Consider the following 13540-nt stretch of genomic DNA (forward strand, 5'->3'; position numbering starts at 1 on the left):
AGACCCTCTTTAATCCCTGACAGGCCACCCGGAGCTCCCCTGGAGCCTTCTCTTCTAGAGGCTGAGCAGCCCCAGCAGCAGAAGGCTCCCAGCACCCCCCCCCCACCCCAGCTGTGGGCTTCCTTCCTTCCCCCCCCCCCGGGCCGCAGCCGTCGCTGTCCTCAGCTGGAAATCCCCCCGAGGTGAAGTCCCCTCGGGGGCTGGCTGGGGGGGCAGGAGCTGGCCGTGCCCTCCTCCCGCCTGGCCGCTGGCACCTCCGACGTGACGTAGAGGAAGGATGACGGCGAGGAGGGGGCTGGTGGCACGCACGTGGGGTGACAGGCACCGGGGCCAGCGCTGCCTGTGACAGCCGTGCGGAGCCAGCCGCCCCCAGCAGCGCTGCCAGCAGGCAGAGATGCCCCAGCCGGTGCCCCCCTGCAGCTCCGCTGCTGTCCGCGTCGCTGTCCTGCTGGGCTGCGCCTGCCTCAGCTCGGCCGCTCCACGTAAGTGCCTTGGTGGGTCCGGGGGTGGAAGGGGCAGGGATGTCTCGATGTCCTGTGCCATCATGTCGGGAGGGGACAGCTGAGTGCCACTGCCAAAACGTGCCCACGCTGACCCCCCGAGCGGTGCCCTGCGACCCTGCCACCCTTTTGGCAGCAAACGTCGGGGCACTGCCTCGACAACCTGCGTTCCTCCTCTGCCCTGGCCGTGGAGAGGTGGCAGAGGCGGCAGGAAGCCTGCCAAGTGTCATCGCTGCCCCTTCTGGGGAGCACCGGGATGCAGCTGGTGGGTAGAGGGGCAGAGCCCTGCTGTGTTTTGTGAGCCAGGCAGAGAAGGGACCGGGTCTGGAGCTGTTTGTGTCTGGTGACCTTCCTCTTCTTCACTTTTGTTCTGAGCACGCAGTGGAAAGGCTCTGACCGCAGAGAGGCAGCCCGGGGAAAGCAGTCACGGTGGGGGTGGGGGCGGGATGGGGGCTGGCTGCGAGAAGGAACAGCAGAAGGCAACGACCTCAGCAGGAGAACATCTCCCATCCTTGCGTGGGTGGTCATATCCCAGCCCTGTCCTGGTGTGGGTCTGCTGCCTGCCCTGGTGGTCCTGCTGGGTCAGAGTTGTGCTGGGCTTGGGTAGGAGAAGGGATCTTGGGAGGACCAAGTGAGAGCAAGGAGGAGGAGACAGGAACCCTGCTAGGAGAGTGAGACAGGAACCCTGCTAGGAGAACATCTCCCATCCTTGCGTGGGTGGTCATAACCCACCCCTGTCCTGGTGTGGGTCTGCTGCCTGCCCTGGTGGTCCTGCTGGGTCAGAGTTGTGCTGGGCTTGACAGGAGAAGGGATCTTGGGAGGACCAAGTGAGGACAAGGAGGAGGAGACAGGAACCCTGCTAGGAGAACATCTCCCATCCTTGCATGGGTGGTCATATCCCAGCCCTGTCCTGGTGTGTGCCTGCTGCCTGCCCTGGTGGTCCTGCTGGGTCAGAGTTGTGCTGGGCTTGACAGGAGAAGGGATCTTGGGAGGACCAAGTGAGAGCAAGGAGGAGGAGACAGGAGCCCCACTAGGAGAACATCTCCCATCCTTGCATGGGTGGCCATATCTTGGCCCTGTCCTGTGCCTGCTGCCTGCCCTGGTGGTCCTGCTGGGTCAGAGTTGTGCTGGGCTTGACAGGAGAAGGGATCTTGGGAGGACCAAGTGAGGACAAGGAGATGGAGACAGGAACCCTGCTAGAACAGCTCCCATCCTTGCATGGGTGGCCATATCTTGGCTCTGTCCTGTGCCTGCTGCCTGCCCTGGTGGTCCTGCTGGGTTGGGCTGGAGCTGTTGTGCTGGGTTGGGTAAGAGAAGGGATATTGGCAGGGCCAAGTGAAGGCAAGGAGGAGGAGACAGGAACCCCACCAGGAGAACATCTCCCATCCTTGCATGGGTGGTCATATCCCAGCTCTGCCCTGGTGTGTGCCTGCTGCCTGCCCTGGTGGTCCTGCTGGGTCAGAGTTGTGCTGGGCTTGACAGGAGAAAGGATCTTGAGAGGACCAAGTGAGAACAAGGAGGAGGAGACAGGAACCCTGCTAGGAGAACATCTCCCATCCTTGCATGGGTGCTCATATCTTGGCCCTGTCCTGTGCCTGCTGCCTGCCCTGGTGGTCCTGCTGGGTTGGGCTGGAGCTGTTGTGCTGGGTTGGGTAAGAGAAGGGATGTTGGCAGTGCCAAGGAAGAGGAAATAGAAGCCCCACTAGGAGAACATCTCCCATCCTTGCATGGGTGGTCATATCCCAGCCCTGTCCTGGTGTGTGCCTGCTGCCTGCCCTGGTGGTCCTGCTGGGTCAGAGTTGTGCTGGGCTTGGGTAAGAGAAGGGATATTGGCAGGGCCAAGTGAAGGCAAGGAGGAGGAGACAGGAACCCCACCAGGAGAACATCTCCCATCCTTGCATGGGTGGTCATATCCCAGCTCTGCCCTGGTGTGTGCCTGCTGCCTGCCCTGGTGGTCCTGCTGGGTCAGAGTTGTGCTGGGCTTGACAGGAGAAAGGATCTTGAGAGGACCAAGTGAGAACAAGGAGGAGGAGACAGGAACCCTGCTAGGAGAACATCTCCCATCCTTGCATGGGTGCTCATATCTTGGCCCTGTCCTGTGCCTGCTGCCTGCCCTGGTGGTCCTGCTGGGTTGGGCTGGAGCTGTTGTGCTGGGTTGGGTAAGAGAAGGGATGTTGGCAGTGCCAAGGAAGAGGAAATAGAAGCCCCACTAGGAGAACATCTCCCATCCTTGCATGGGTGGTCATATCCCAGCCCTGTCCTGGTGTGTGCCTGCTGCCTGCCCTGGTGGTCCTGCTGGGTCAGAGTTGTGCTGGGCTTGGGTAAGAGAAGGGATATTGGCAGGGCCAAGTGAAGGCAAGGAGGAGGAGACAGGAACCCCACCAGGAGAACATCTCCCATCCTTGCATGGGTGATCATATCCCAGCTCTGTCCTGGTGTGTGTCTGCTGCCTGCCCTGGTGGTCCTGCTGGGTCACAGTGGAGTTGTGCTGGGCTTGACAGGAGAAAGGATCTTGAGAGGACCAAGTGAGGACAAGGAGGAGGAGACAGGAACCCTGCTAGGAGAACAGCTCCCATCCTTGCATGGGTGGCCATATCTTGGCCCTGTCCTGTGCCTGCTGCCTGCCCTGGTGGTCCTGCTGGGTCAGAGTTGTGCTGGGCTTGACAGGAGAAGGGATCTTGGGAGGACCAAGTGAGGACAAGGAGGAGGAGACAGGAACCCTGCTAGGAGAACATCTCCCATCCTTGCATGGGTGCTCATATCTTGGCCCTGTCCTGTGCCTGCTGCCTGCGCGGGTGATCCTGCTGGGTTGGGCTGGAGCTGTTGTGCTGGGTTGGGTAAGAGAAGGGATGTTGGCAGTGCCAAGGAAGAGGAGACAGGAACCCCACTAGAAGAACATCTTCCATCCTTGCTTGAGTGGCCATATCCTGCCTCTGCCCTGGTGTGTGTCTGCTGCCTGCCCTGGTGGTCCTGCTGGGTCACAGTGGAGTTGTGCTGGGCTTGACAGGAGAAAGGATCTTGGGACAAGGAGGTGGAGACAGGAACCCCACTAGAAGAACATCTTCCATCCTTGCTTGAGTGGCCATATCCTGCCTCTGCCTTGGTGTGTGTCTGCTGCCTGCCCTGGTGATCCTGCTGGGTCACAGTGCAGTTGTGCTGGGCTTGACAGGAGAAGGGATCTTGGGAGGACCAAGTGAGAGCAAGGAGGAGGAGACAGGAACCCCACTAGGAGAACATCTCCCATCCTTGCTTGAGTGGCCATATCCTGCCTCTGCTTTGGTGTGTGTCTGCTGCCTGCCTTGGTGGTCCTGCTGGGTCAGATTTGTGCTGGGCTTGACAGGAGAAGGGATCTTGGGAGGACCAAGTGAGGACAAGGAGGAGGAGACAGGAACCCTGCTAGGAGAACATCTCCCATCCTTGCATGGGTGCTCATATCTTGGCCCTGTCCTGTGCCTGCTGCCTGCCCTGGTGATCCTGCTGGGTTGGGCTGGAGCTGTTGTGCTGGGTTGGGTAAGAGAAGGGATGTTGGCAGTGCCAAGGAAGAGGGAATAGAAGCCCCACTAGGAGAACATCTCCCATCCTTGCGTGGGTGCTCATATCCCAGCCCTGTCCTGGTGTGTGTCTGCTGCCTGCCCTGGTGGTCCTGCTGGGTCAGAGTTGTGCTGGGCTTGACAGAAGAAAGGATCTTGGGAGGATCAAGTGAGGACAAGGAGGAGGAGACAGGGACCCTGCTAGGAGAACATCTTCATCCTTGCATGGGTGTTCATATCCTGCCTCTGCCTTGGTGTGTGTCTGCTGCCTGCCCTGGTGGTCCTGCTGGGTCACAGTGGAGTTGTGCTGGGCTTGGGTAAGAGAAGGGATCTTGGCAGGGTGAAGTGAAAGCAAGGAGGAGGAGACAGGAACCCTGCTAGGAGAACATCTCCCATCCTTGCTTGAGTGGCCATATCCTGCCTCTGCCTTGGTGTGTGTCTGCTGCCTGCCCTGGTGATCCTGCTGGGTCACAGGGAGTTGTGCTGGGCTTGACAGGAGAAGGGATCTTGGGAGGACCAAGTGAGGACAAGGAGGAGGAGACAGGAACCCTGCTAGGAGAACATCTCCCATCCTTGCATGGGTGGCCATATCTTGGCTCTGTCTTGTGGCTGCTGCCTGCCCTGGTGATCCTGCTGGGTCAGAGTTGTGCTGGGCTTGACAGGAGAAGGGATCTTGGGACAAGGAGGAGGAGATAGGAGCCCCACTAGGAGAACATCTTCCATCCTTGCATGTGTGGTCATATCCCAGCCCTGCCCTGGTGTGGGTCTGCTGCCTGCCCTGGTGGTCCTGCTGGGTTGGGCTGGAGCTGTTGTGCTGGGTTGGGTAAGAGAAGGGATGTTGGCAGTGCCAAGGAAGAGGAAATAGAAGCCCCACTAGGAGAGCATCCTGCTGACCCCTGCTGGGTCACAGCGGACCTGTTGCGCTGGGCTTGGTAGGAGGAGGGACATTGGCAGAGCCACAGGGGGGCAGAGCCTGTCCGGGCTGCCGGCAGGGCACCTGGGCAGGCTGGCACCTGCGTGATGGCACAGGCTGTGGCCCACCTCTGCGTGCCGAGGCTGGCAGGGCGCTGTCCCACGGGGCAGAGACAACAGCTCCATCACTTGCCGGCAGCTCTGGGAGGGGTGGCAGCTTCTGAGCGGCCCCAAGCTGGCACGGGCAGCGGCAGGGAGCCTCTTGGCCGAGCTTGACACCTTGTGCCCTCTGCAGGGGGCAGCAAGGGGCGCGCCTTGATCCCCCTCAGCCCCCAGGAAGAAGCCTCCTGTCCCGAAGCCTCTGCGGACGCCCTCCTGAGCAGCAGCCTCACCACCCGCCTGCTGCCCGCGCTCTACTCGCTGGTGCTGCTGGTATCGCTGCCAGCCAACGCCCTGGCATGCTGGGTGCTGCTGGCCAACTTCAGGAGGTGCTCCAGCGCCCTCTTCCTGCTCAACCTGGCCGCCTCCCACCTGCTCTTCGCCCTGGTGCTGCCCCTCAAGATCTCCTACCACCTGCTGGGCAACCACTGGCCCTTCGGCGAGCTCCCCTGCCGCGCCCTGGTGGCCTCCTTCTACGGCAACCTGTACGGCTCCATCCTCTTCGTCACCTGCGTGGGGCTGGAGCGCTACGTCTCCGTGGTGCACCCCTTCGCCTGGAAGGGCTCCAGCTGGACGTGGGGCAAGGCAGCCCTCTGCCTGCTGCTCTGGCTCGGGGTAGGGCTGGGCGTGTGCCCGCTGCTGCTGCGCGCCCAGACCCGGCGCCTCGACGGCCTCAACATCACCACCTGCCACGACGTGCTGGGCGAGGAGCAGCACCGCCAGCTGGCCAACTACTTCGTGCTCCTGGTGGGGCTGGGCTTCGGCTTGCCCTTCGTGCTGATGGCCGCCTCCTACGGCTGCGTGCTGGCACGGCTGCTGGGCAAGGGCGGGCGGCACGGGCGGGTGGCACGCCTCCTGGCCTTGGTCCTCCTGGTCTTCGTCTGCTGCTTCACCCCCAGCAACGTGCTCCTCTTCATCCACAGCCTGCTGGAGGCCTCCGGGTGCAGCATCAACCTCAGCTACGCTCTCTACACCGTGGCCCTGCTGCTCGCTGCCTTCAGCAGCTGCTTCGATCCCTTCCTCTACTTCTACAGCTCCCAGGATTTTCGGGGCTGGCTCCGGCGAGCAGGCAGCCGCTGCCTGCCCGGGATGGACACTCCCTCGGGGGGGACCACGGGGAAGGCAGTCTCGCCCCTCAGGTCCAGCGAGCAGAGCCAGCTGTAGGCAGGCGGAGGAGCTGCTGCGCCCTCCCTGGGCGGCGGACACCACCCTGGCTCGGGGAGAAGGATGCCAGCCTGCCTCCGAGGGTCCCCAAGGCTTTGCCCTGGCTCGGCAGCTCCTCCAGCGCCGCTGGCCCCGTCCTGTGTCTGTCCCCCGGCTTGGCCCTGTCCCCTCCTTGTCCCCGCTGCTGCTGCTGCAGCGAGCACAGCCTGCAGAGCACAAATAAACCTTTATTTCTCCTGGCTGCTGGAGAGGAGCAGGGGTGAAAGCCTCGGCCCGGCAGGAGCTCTCCTCCTGGCCGGGCACACACGGCCAGCCCTGCCCTGCTCCTGTTCACCCCCACCCCTACGCCCCAAACCCCACCCTGGGAGATGCAAGACGTGAGGCACGGCTCGGTCGTCCTGCCCCAGGGGCACAGCTCTGGCAAGGGGGCATCGTGCTGAGTCCCCACACTGCTGGCACCAGGTCTCCTCCTGCCTGGCACCAGGTCTCCTCCTGCCTGGCACCGTGCCCTGCTGCCAAAGCAAGCGGGCACCACGCTTCTGCTTTCAGGGTCCCTTTTACTTGCTGCCCTTGGCACAGGGCCCTGCCACAGCTGTGCCACCCACCAGTCCTCCGAGATAAGGGGGGGACCTCAGCCCAGCAGCCTGCTCCCCACCTGTCCCCTGGTCCTCACTGGTCCCTGCCCCCAGCCCAGGGCCAGGAGGAGGAGGAGGAGGAGGAGGAGGAGAGTGAGGGCTCCATGGGGCGGGCGGGCGCCTGCGGTAGCCATCGTCGCTGCCAGCGGGCACGACCTGCCCTCCGGGTTGGTGGCTGCCCTGCGGGCACAGGAGGTCACGTCACGGGCGGCTGCCCCTCGGCTTTCCTCAGGATGACGCTGCTGAGCTCCTGGATGAGTTTGTTGCTGGCGGGAGAGGAAGGCTGCAGGCTCCTGCTCCCGGGCATCTCCAGGGAGGTCTCCAGGCTGGCACTGGCCCTTGGCGCGGCTGCCTCCTGCCAGTCCAGCACCAGGGCAGGCTCCATGCCCCTCTCCAGAGAGGCCGTTTTGGTGGCTCTGAGGCCCTGGCAGGGAGCTTTGTTGCTCTCCAGGTTCAAGCCCCTCTCCAGGGACAAGGCTTTGGTGACGGAGGGAGCTGGCGCCCTCTGGGCAGGGCTGGCGGGCAGGGAGCAGCGCAGCGCCGTGCCCGGGGGCTGCTCAGCGAACGGGCTCAGCTGCTGGGACTCGCCCACGGTGGGCACAGCTGCTGACAGCTCTGCCAGCAGCTCCTGCCCCAGCTCCAGCTCTGCCAGCTCCGGGAAGTTGCCAACCTCCTCGTAGACAGGGTCCGTGTCCAGCTCCTTCTCCTGCTGCTCCTCCAGGGAGTCCTGGTGCATCTTCATGGGCTGGAGGAGAGCAGGGGCAGGGGGTGAGGGGCACTGTCCACACCCTTCCCTCTCTGTGCCCCCTTACTGTGCCCTCCCCACCCTTGGCAGCTGTGGGGGGCGTGAGGTTGTGCCCTCGCTGTGGGGTTGGTGCCCGTAGGGATCAGGCACCGCTGCCCTTTCCTCCCCCACCTGAGGATTTGGTGCCTGCTGAGGTGTGGGCCATGCTACCAGGCTGTGTGGCACCAGCTCAGCATCCCTTGGCAGAGCTGGTGTGGCTCGGGGAGGGCACATGGGTGACCATGCAGAGCACAAAGCCAGGTGAGATGAGGTCCATCCAGGGGGGGGGCCCATGGAGATAACCTCACGTTTCTCACTCTGGTCCCCTCCCAGGCTCTGAGAACTGGGCTGGGAGCACAGCTCACAGGAGGTCAGGGGTTGGAAGGGACCCAAAGAGCTCATCCAGCCCAAGCCCCCTGCCAGAGCAGGACCACACAACCCAGCTCAGGGCACACAGAACACATCCAGACAGGCCTGGGAAGTCTCCACACAAGGAGACTCCACAACCTCTCTGGGCAGCCTGTGCCAGGGCTCTGGGACCCTTCCAGGCAAGAAGTTCCCCCTTGTGCTGAGCTGAACCTCCTGTGCTGCAGCTTCCATCCACTGCTGCTTGTCCTGTGCCAGGCAGCAGTGAGCAGAGCCTGTCCCCCCCTCCTCACCCCCAGCCCTCACAGAGTTCCAGACATTGATTCAATCCCCTCTCAGGCTTCTCCTCTCCAGAGTAAGCAGCCCCAGGGCCCTCAGCCTCTCCTCACCAGGCACTGCTGCAGTCCCCTCAGCATCCTCACAGCCTCCCCTGGAGCCTCTCCAGCAGGTCCTGTCCCTCTGCAGCTGGGGAGCCCCAAACTGCAGGCAGTGCTCCAGAGGAGGTCTCAGCAGGGCAGAGCAGAGGGGCAGGAGAAGCTGCCTTGCTCTGCTGGGCACACTCTGCTGAGTGCCCCCCAGGAGCTCCCTGCCCCTCTTGGCCTCCAGGGCACATTGCTGTGCCAGGGCTGCTCTCCCCCAGCACTGCCAGCTCCCTCTGCTTGGGGCTGCTCTCCAGCAGTCCCCTCCCAGCCTGTCCTGCTGCAGTTTGCTCTCCCTCCCTAGGGGCAGGACTCTGCACTTGGCCTTGCTGAGCCTCCTCTGGTTCCTCTGTGCCCAGCTCTGCCTGCCCAGGTGTGGCTGGATGCCAGCACAGCCTGCAGCTGTCTCAGCCAAGCCTCCCAGCTTGGTGTCAGCAGCAAACCTGCTGAGCAGGCTCTGTCTGTCTGTGCCCTCAGCAATGGCACTGATGAAGATGTTGAACAGGACTGGGCCAGAACTGATCCCTGTGGGGCTCCACTGGCCACAGCTCTCCAGCTGGACCTGGCACCACTGATCAGCACCCTCTGAACTCTGCCTTGTAACCAGCTCCTAACCCTCCTCACTGCCTGCTCCTCCATGCCCCACTTCCCCAGCTGGCTCACCAGGATGCCATGGCAGATGGTGTCAAAAGGCCTTGCTGAGGTCAAGGCAGACTCCATCCACTGCACCTACCCACTCAGTTATGACATCACAGAGTGCTGCCATGCAGGGACGAGACTGGCACCTCCTCCTGTGCCACCTAGCGTGGGCAGGGTGGCCCAGGCTTGTCTCTGAGCGTGGCTGAGGTGCTCCAGGTGGGCCCTTGCTGCCACAGCCTGGGCACACAGGGTGAAGGCAGCAGTGGAGATAGCTCCACCCTGGGAGGGTACTCACAAAGAACATGGACAAAGTCCTCCGCGTGTGGAGCCGCCGCTGCAGACAGAGCAGATGGGCAGAGGTCAGCAGGTGAAAGCAGGGAGCAGGCCTAGGGGTGGCTCTGGGCAAGGGGTTTGGCACCCCAGTGCCCCCACGGGGGGGCATGGAGAGGTGCCATGGCCACGAGGGTGGCACACAGGCACTGCCCAGCGTCCCCACGCGCGCCGGGCACCGCTTCCCAAGCGGGCACGCAGAGCTGGGTGGGTGCTGCAGCACCCGTGGGCAGGGGGAGCTGCAGAGGCCTTACCAGGGTCTGGTTGGCAGAGAGCATGGTGGCATCGGTGCTGTCCCCGTGCAGGGGCACCAGGGGCATGGTGCCAAACCTCTGCTTGGCCAGGTCGGAGGAGGAGCGGCGGCGCAGGACCACGGGACGCAGGTCATCGTGCTGGGCACGGGCACAGGGCAGCAAGAGGGCAGTCAGACCCTGCCAGCCCCTGCCCAACCCAGCCCAGCCCAGCCCAGCCTGCACCCACCTGAGCCTTGAGGATGCTGGTGGTCCAGTCCCACAGCTCGGCCTGCCCCGAGCACACCAAGTACCTGCAGGGGCACAGACTCAGGGGCTCAGGGAAGCACAGAACCACTGAATGGCAGCAGCAGGCAGGCTGGCAGAGAGCCCCAAGCTGCCCCTGCCCAGCCTGGCACCCAGCCCTGCCCAACCAACCAGACCATGGCACTCAGTGCCCAACCTAGCCCCCAGCCCTGCCCAACCAACCAGACCATGGCACTCAGTGCCCAGCCTAGCCCCCAGCCCTGCCCAAACAACCAGACCATCACACTCAGTGCCCAGCCTAGCCCCCAGCCCTGCCCAACCAACCAGGCCATGGCACTGAGTGCCCAACCTAGCACCCAGCCCTGCCCAACCAACCAGCCCATGGCACTGAGTGCCCAACCTAGCACCCAGTCCTGCCCAACCAACCAGCCCATGGCACTGAGTGCCCAACCTAGCACCCAGCCCTGCCCAAACAACCAGCCCATGGCACTCAGTGCCCAACCTAGCACCCAGCCCTGCTCAACCAACCAGCCCATGGCACTGAGTGCCCAACCTAGCACCCAGTCCTGCCCAACCAACCAGCCCATGGCACTGAGTGCCCAACCTAGCACCCAGCCCTGCCCAACCAACCAGACCATGGCACTCAGTGCCCAACCTAGCCCCCAGCCCTGCTCAACCAACCAGCCCATGGCACTCAGTGCCCAACCTAGCCCCCAGCCCTGCCCAACCAACCAGGCCATGGCACTGAGTGCCCAATCTAGCCCCCAGCCCTGCCCAACCAACCAGCCCATGGCACTGAGTGCCCAACCTAGCCCCCAGCCCTGCCCAACCAACCAGGCCATGGCACTGAGTGCCCAGCCTAGCACCCAGTCCTGCCCAACCAACCAGCCCATGGCACTCAGTGCCCAACCTAGCCCCCAGCCCTGCTCAACCAACCAGACCATGGCACTCAGTGCCCAACCTAGCACCCAGCCCTGCCCAACCAACCAGCCCATGGCACTGAGTGCCCAACCTAGCACCCAGCCCTGCCCAACCAACCAGCCCATGGCACTGAGTGCCCAACCTAGCACCCAGCCCTGCCCAACCAACCAGACCATGGCACTGAGTGCCCAACCTAGCCCCCAGCCCTGCCCAACCAACCAGGCCATGGCACTGAGTGCCCAACCTAGCACCCAGCCCTGCCCAACCAACCAGACTATGGCACTGAGTGCCCAACCTAGCCCCCAGCCCTGCCCAACCAACCAGCCCATGGCACTCAGTGCCCAGCCAGCCTTGGCTCCAACCCCTCCAGCCACGGCCACTCCACCCCCTCCCTGGGCAGCCCATGCCAGTGCCAATCACTCTCTCTGCCAGCAGCTTCCTCCTCACAGCCAGCCCCAACCTGCCCTGCCACAGCTGCAGCCTGGGGCCCCTTCTGCTGCTGCTGCCTGCCTGGCACCAGAGCCCAACCCCACCTGGCTACAGCCTCCCTGCAGGCAGCTGCAGGCAGCAATCAGCTCTGCCCTGAGGCTCCTCTGCTGCAGGCTGCACCCCCCCAGCTCCCTCAGCCTCTCCTCACAGGGCTGTGCTCCAGGCCCCTCCCCAGCCTTGCTGCCCTTCTCTCAACACCTTCCAGCACCTCAGCAGCTCTCTGCAAGGGAGGAGCCCAGAGCTGGGCACAGCACTCCAGGGCTGGCCTGAGCAGTGCTGAGCACAGGGGCACAAGAACCTCCCTGCTCCTGCTGCCCACACTGCTCCTCAGCCAGCCCAGGATGCCAGTGCCTCTGCTGCCCACCTGGGCACACTGCTGGGGAGTTGCCAGGTGCAATGGAGGGAGGTGGGCATGTCCCTTGTCACCTTGCCTGTGGACCTAGACCCATCAGGCACAGCAGCACCCAGGGGAGCTGCACCTCTGAACCTCTCTGTGTGCCCCAATCTCTGTGTCAGAGCAAGGCAAGAGCTCGTTGGGCACCCCTGAGGACCTGGGCACAGCTGTCCTTGCCACCCTGAGAGGAAGGAGCCCCTGGAGCTTGGGGACAGGGAGAGCTGTGCTGAAGGCTGAGCTCAGTCAGGAGGCTCTCACTGCAGGAAGGACACTGAGCAGCTGGAGCAGGGCCAGAGAGGAGCAGCAGAGCTGGGGAAGGGGCTGGAGGGCAGCGCTGGGGAGGGGCAGCTGAGGCAGCTGGGGGGGGTTGAGCCTGGAGAAGAGGAGGCTGAGGGCAGAGCTCATTGCTGTCTGGAAGGAGGTTGGAGCCAGGTGGGGATTGGGCTCTTCCCCCAGGCAAGAAGTGCCAGGGCAGTGGGAAGTGCCCTCAGGTTGCCCCAGGGCAGCTTTAAGTTGGCCTTGAGGAACAACTTCTGCCCCTTGAGGGCTGCCAAGGCCTGGCCCAGGCTGCCCAGGGCAGTGCTGCAGTGCCCATGCCAGGAGGGGTTCCAGAGCCCTGCAGCTGTGGTGCTGAGGGCCATGGGCTGGGGCTGCCCCTGGCACTGCTGGGCTGAGGCTGCCCCTGGCACTGCTGGGATGGAGCTGCCCCTGGCACTGCTGGGCTGAGGCTGCCCCTGGCACTGCTGGGCTGAGGCTGCCCCTGGCACTGCTGGGATGGAGCTGCCCCTGGCACTGCTGGGCTGAGGCTGCCCCTGGCACTGCTGGGCTGGGGCTGCCCCTGGCACTGCTGGGCTGAGGCTGCCCCTGGCACTGCTGGGCTGGGGCTGCCCCTGGCACTGCTGGGCTGAGGCTGCCCCTGGCACTGCTGGGCTGAGGCTACCCCTGGCACTGCTGGGCTGGGGCTGCCCCTGGCACTGCTAGACTGAGGCTGCCCCTGGCACTGCTGGGCTGAGGCTACCCCGGAACTGCTGGGATGGAGCTGCCCCTGGCACTGCTGGGATGGAGCTGCCCCTGGCACTGCGGGGTTGGGGCTGCCCTGGCACTGCTGGGCTGGGGCTGCCCCTGGCACTGCTGGGCTGGGGCTGCCCTGGCACTGCTGGGCTGAGGCTTGGACTCAAAGCTCTGAAAGGTCTCCTCCAACCAGGGAGGTTCTGTGCTTCCATGGTCCTGTGGGCACAGGTGGCACAGGCACACAGGTGGCACAAGCGTGAGCAGGGTGGGCAGCTCCCTCTGCAGCTGGGTGCCTGGGTGAGCACAGCAGCTCCTGCCAGGGGTGCTGCTGCCTGTGGGCAACTGGGCAGGGTGTGTGGGCAGCTGGACAGGGTGTGTGGCATCCGTGGGTAGCTGGGCAGGGTCTGTGGGCAGCTGGGCAGGCTGTGCGGGGTCCGTGGGCAGCTGGGCAGGGTATGTGGGGTCTGTGGGTACCTGGGCAGGGTGTGTGGGGTCTGTGGGCAGCTGGGCAGGGTGTGTGGGGTCCGTGGGCAGCTGGGCAGGGTATGTGGGGTCTGTGGGCATCTGGGCAAGGTGTGTGGCACCTGTGGGCAGCTGGGCAGGGTGTGTCGGGTCTGTGGGTACCTGGGCAGGGTGTGTGGCACCTGTGGGCAGCTGGGCAGGCTGTGTGGGGTCTGTGGGCATCTGGGCAGGGTGTGTGGGGTCTGTGGGCAGCTGGGCAGGGTGTGAGCAGCTGGGCAGGGCGTGTGGGGTCTGTGGGCAGCTGGGCAGGGTGTGAGCAGCTGGGCAG

General features: G+C 64.1%; 2 protein-coding genes across 3 annotated transcripts in view; one reads left to right on the forward strand and one right to left on the reverse strand.

Moving 5' to 3' along the window:
- The first annotated feature begins 326 nt into the window (after window positions 1–326).
- Window positions 327–6479, forward strand: LOC135185095 (proteinase-activated receptor 4-like). Its single transcript, XM_064161467.1, has 2 exons — window positions 327–482; window positions 5238–6479. The coding sequence occupies exons 1-2, from the start codon at window positions 395–397 to the stop codon at window positions 6263–6265; spliced, it is 1116 nt and encodes a 371-aa protein (XP_064017537.1). The 5' UTR covers window positions 327–394; the 3' UTR covers window positions 6266–6479.
- Window positions 6480–6802: 323 nt separating this feature from the next.
- The window catches only part of ARAP3 (ArfGAP with RhoGAP domain, ankyrin repeat and PH domain 3), a 67361-nt gene continuing 60623 nt past the window's right edge, over window positions 6803–13540 (reverse strand). For both annotated transcript variants that reach the window (XM_064161460.1, XM_064161459.1), the window contains 4 exons: window positions 9919–9982; window positions 9693–9830; window positions 9404–9442; window positions 6803–7645 (listed from right to left, as the gene is read on the reverse strand). In XM_064161460.1, coding sequence (XP_064017530.1) covers window positions 7097–7645; window positions 9404–9442; window positions 9693–9830; window positions 9919–9982 — 790 coding nt within the window. In that variant the 3' untranslated portion in view covers window positions 6803–7096. The remainder of the gene's footprint in view (window positions 7646–9403; window positions 9443–9692; window positions 9831–9918; window positions 9983–13540) is intronic.

This window comes from Pogoniulus pusillus, chromosome 22 (genome assembly GCF_015220805.1).
Source record: "Pogoniulus pusillus isolate bPogPus1 chromosome 22, bPogPus1.pri, whole genome shotgun sequence".
NCBI classification, from domain to species: Eukaryota; Metazoa; Chordata; class Aves; order Piciformes; family Lybiidae; genus Pogoniulus; species Pogoniulus pusillus.

Bases quoted from the DNA above. Each gene is read 5' to 3' on its own strand.
- LOC135185095 (XM_064161467.1), top strand. From the start codon at position 395: ATGCCCCAGCCGGTGCCCCCCTGCAGCTCCGCTGCTGTCCGCGTCGCT. The intron at 483-5,237 runs GTAAGTGCCTTG...TGCCCTCTGCAG, and splicing joins CCTCAGCTCGGCCGCTCCAC to GGGGCAGCAAGGGGCGCGCC.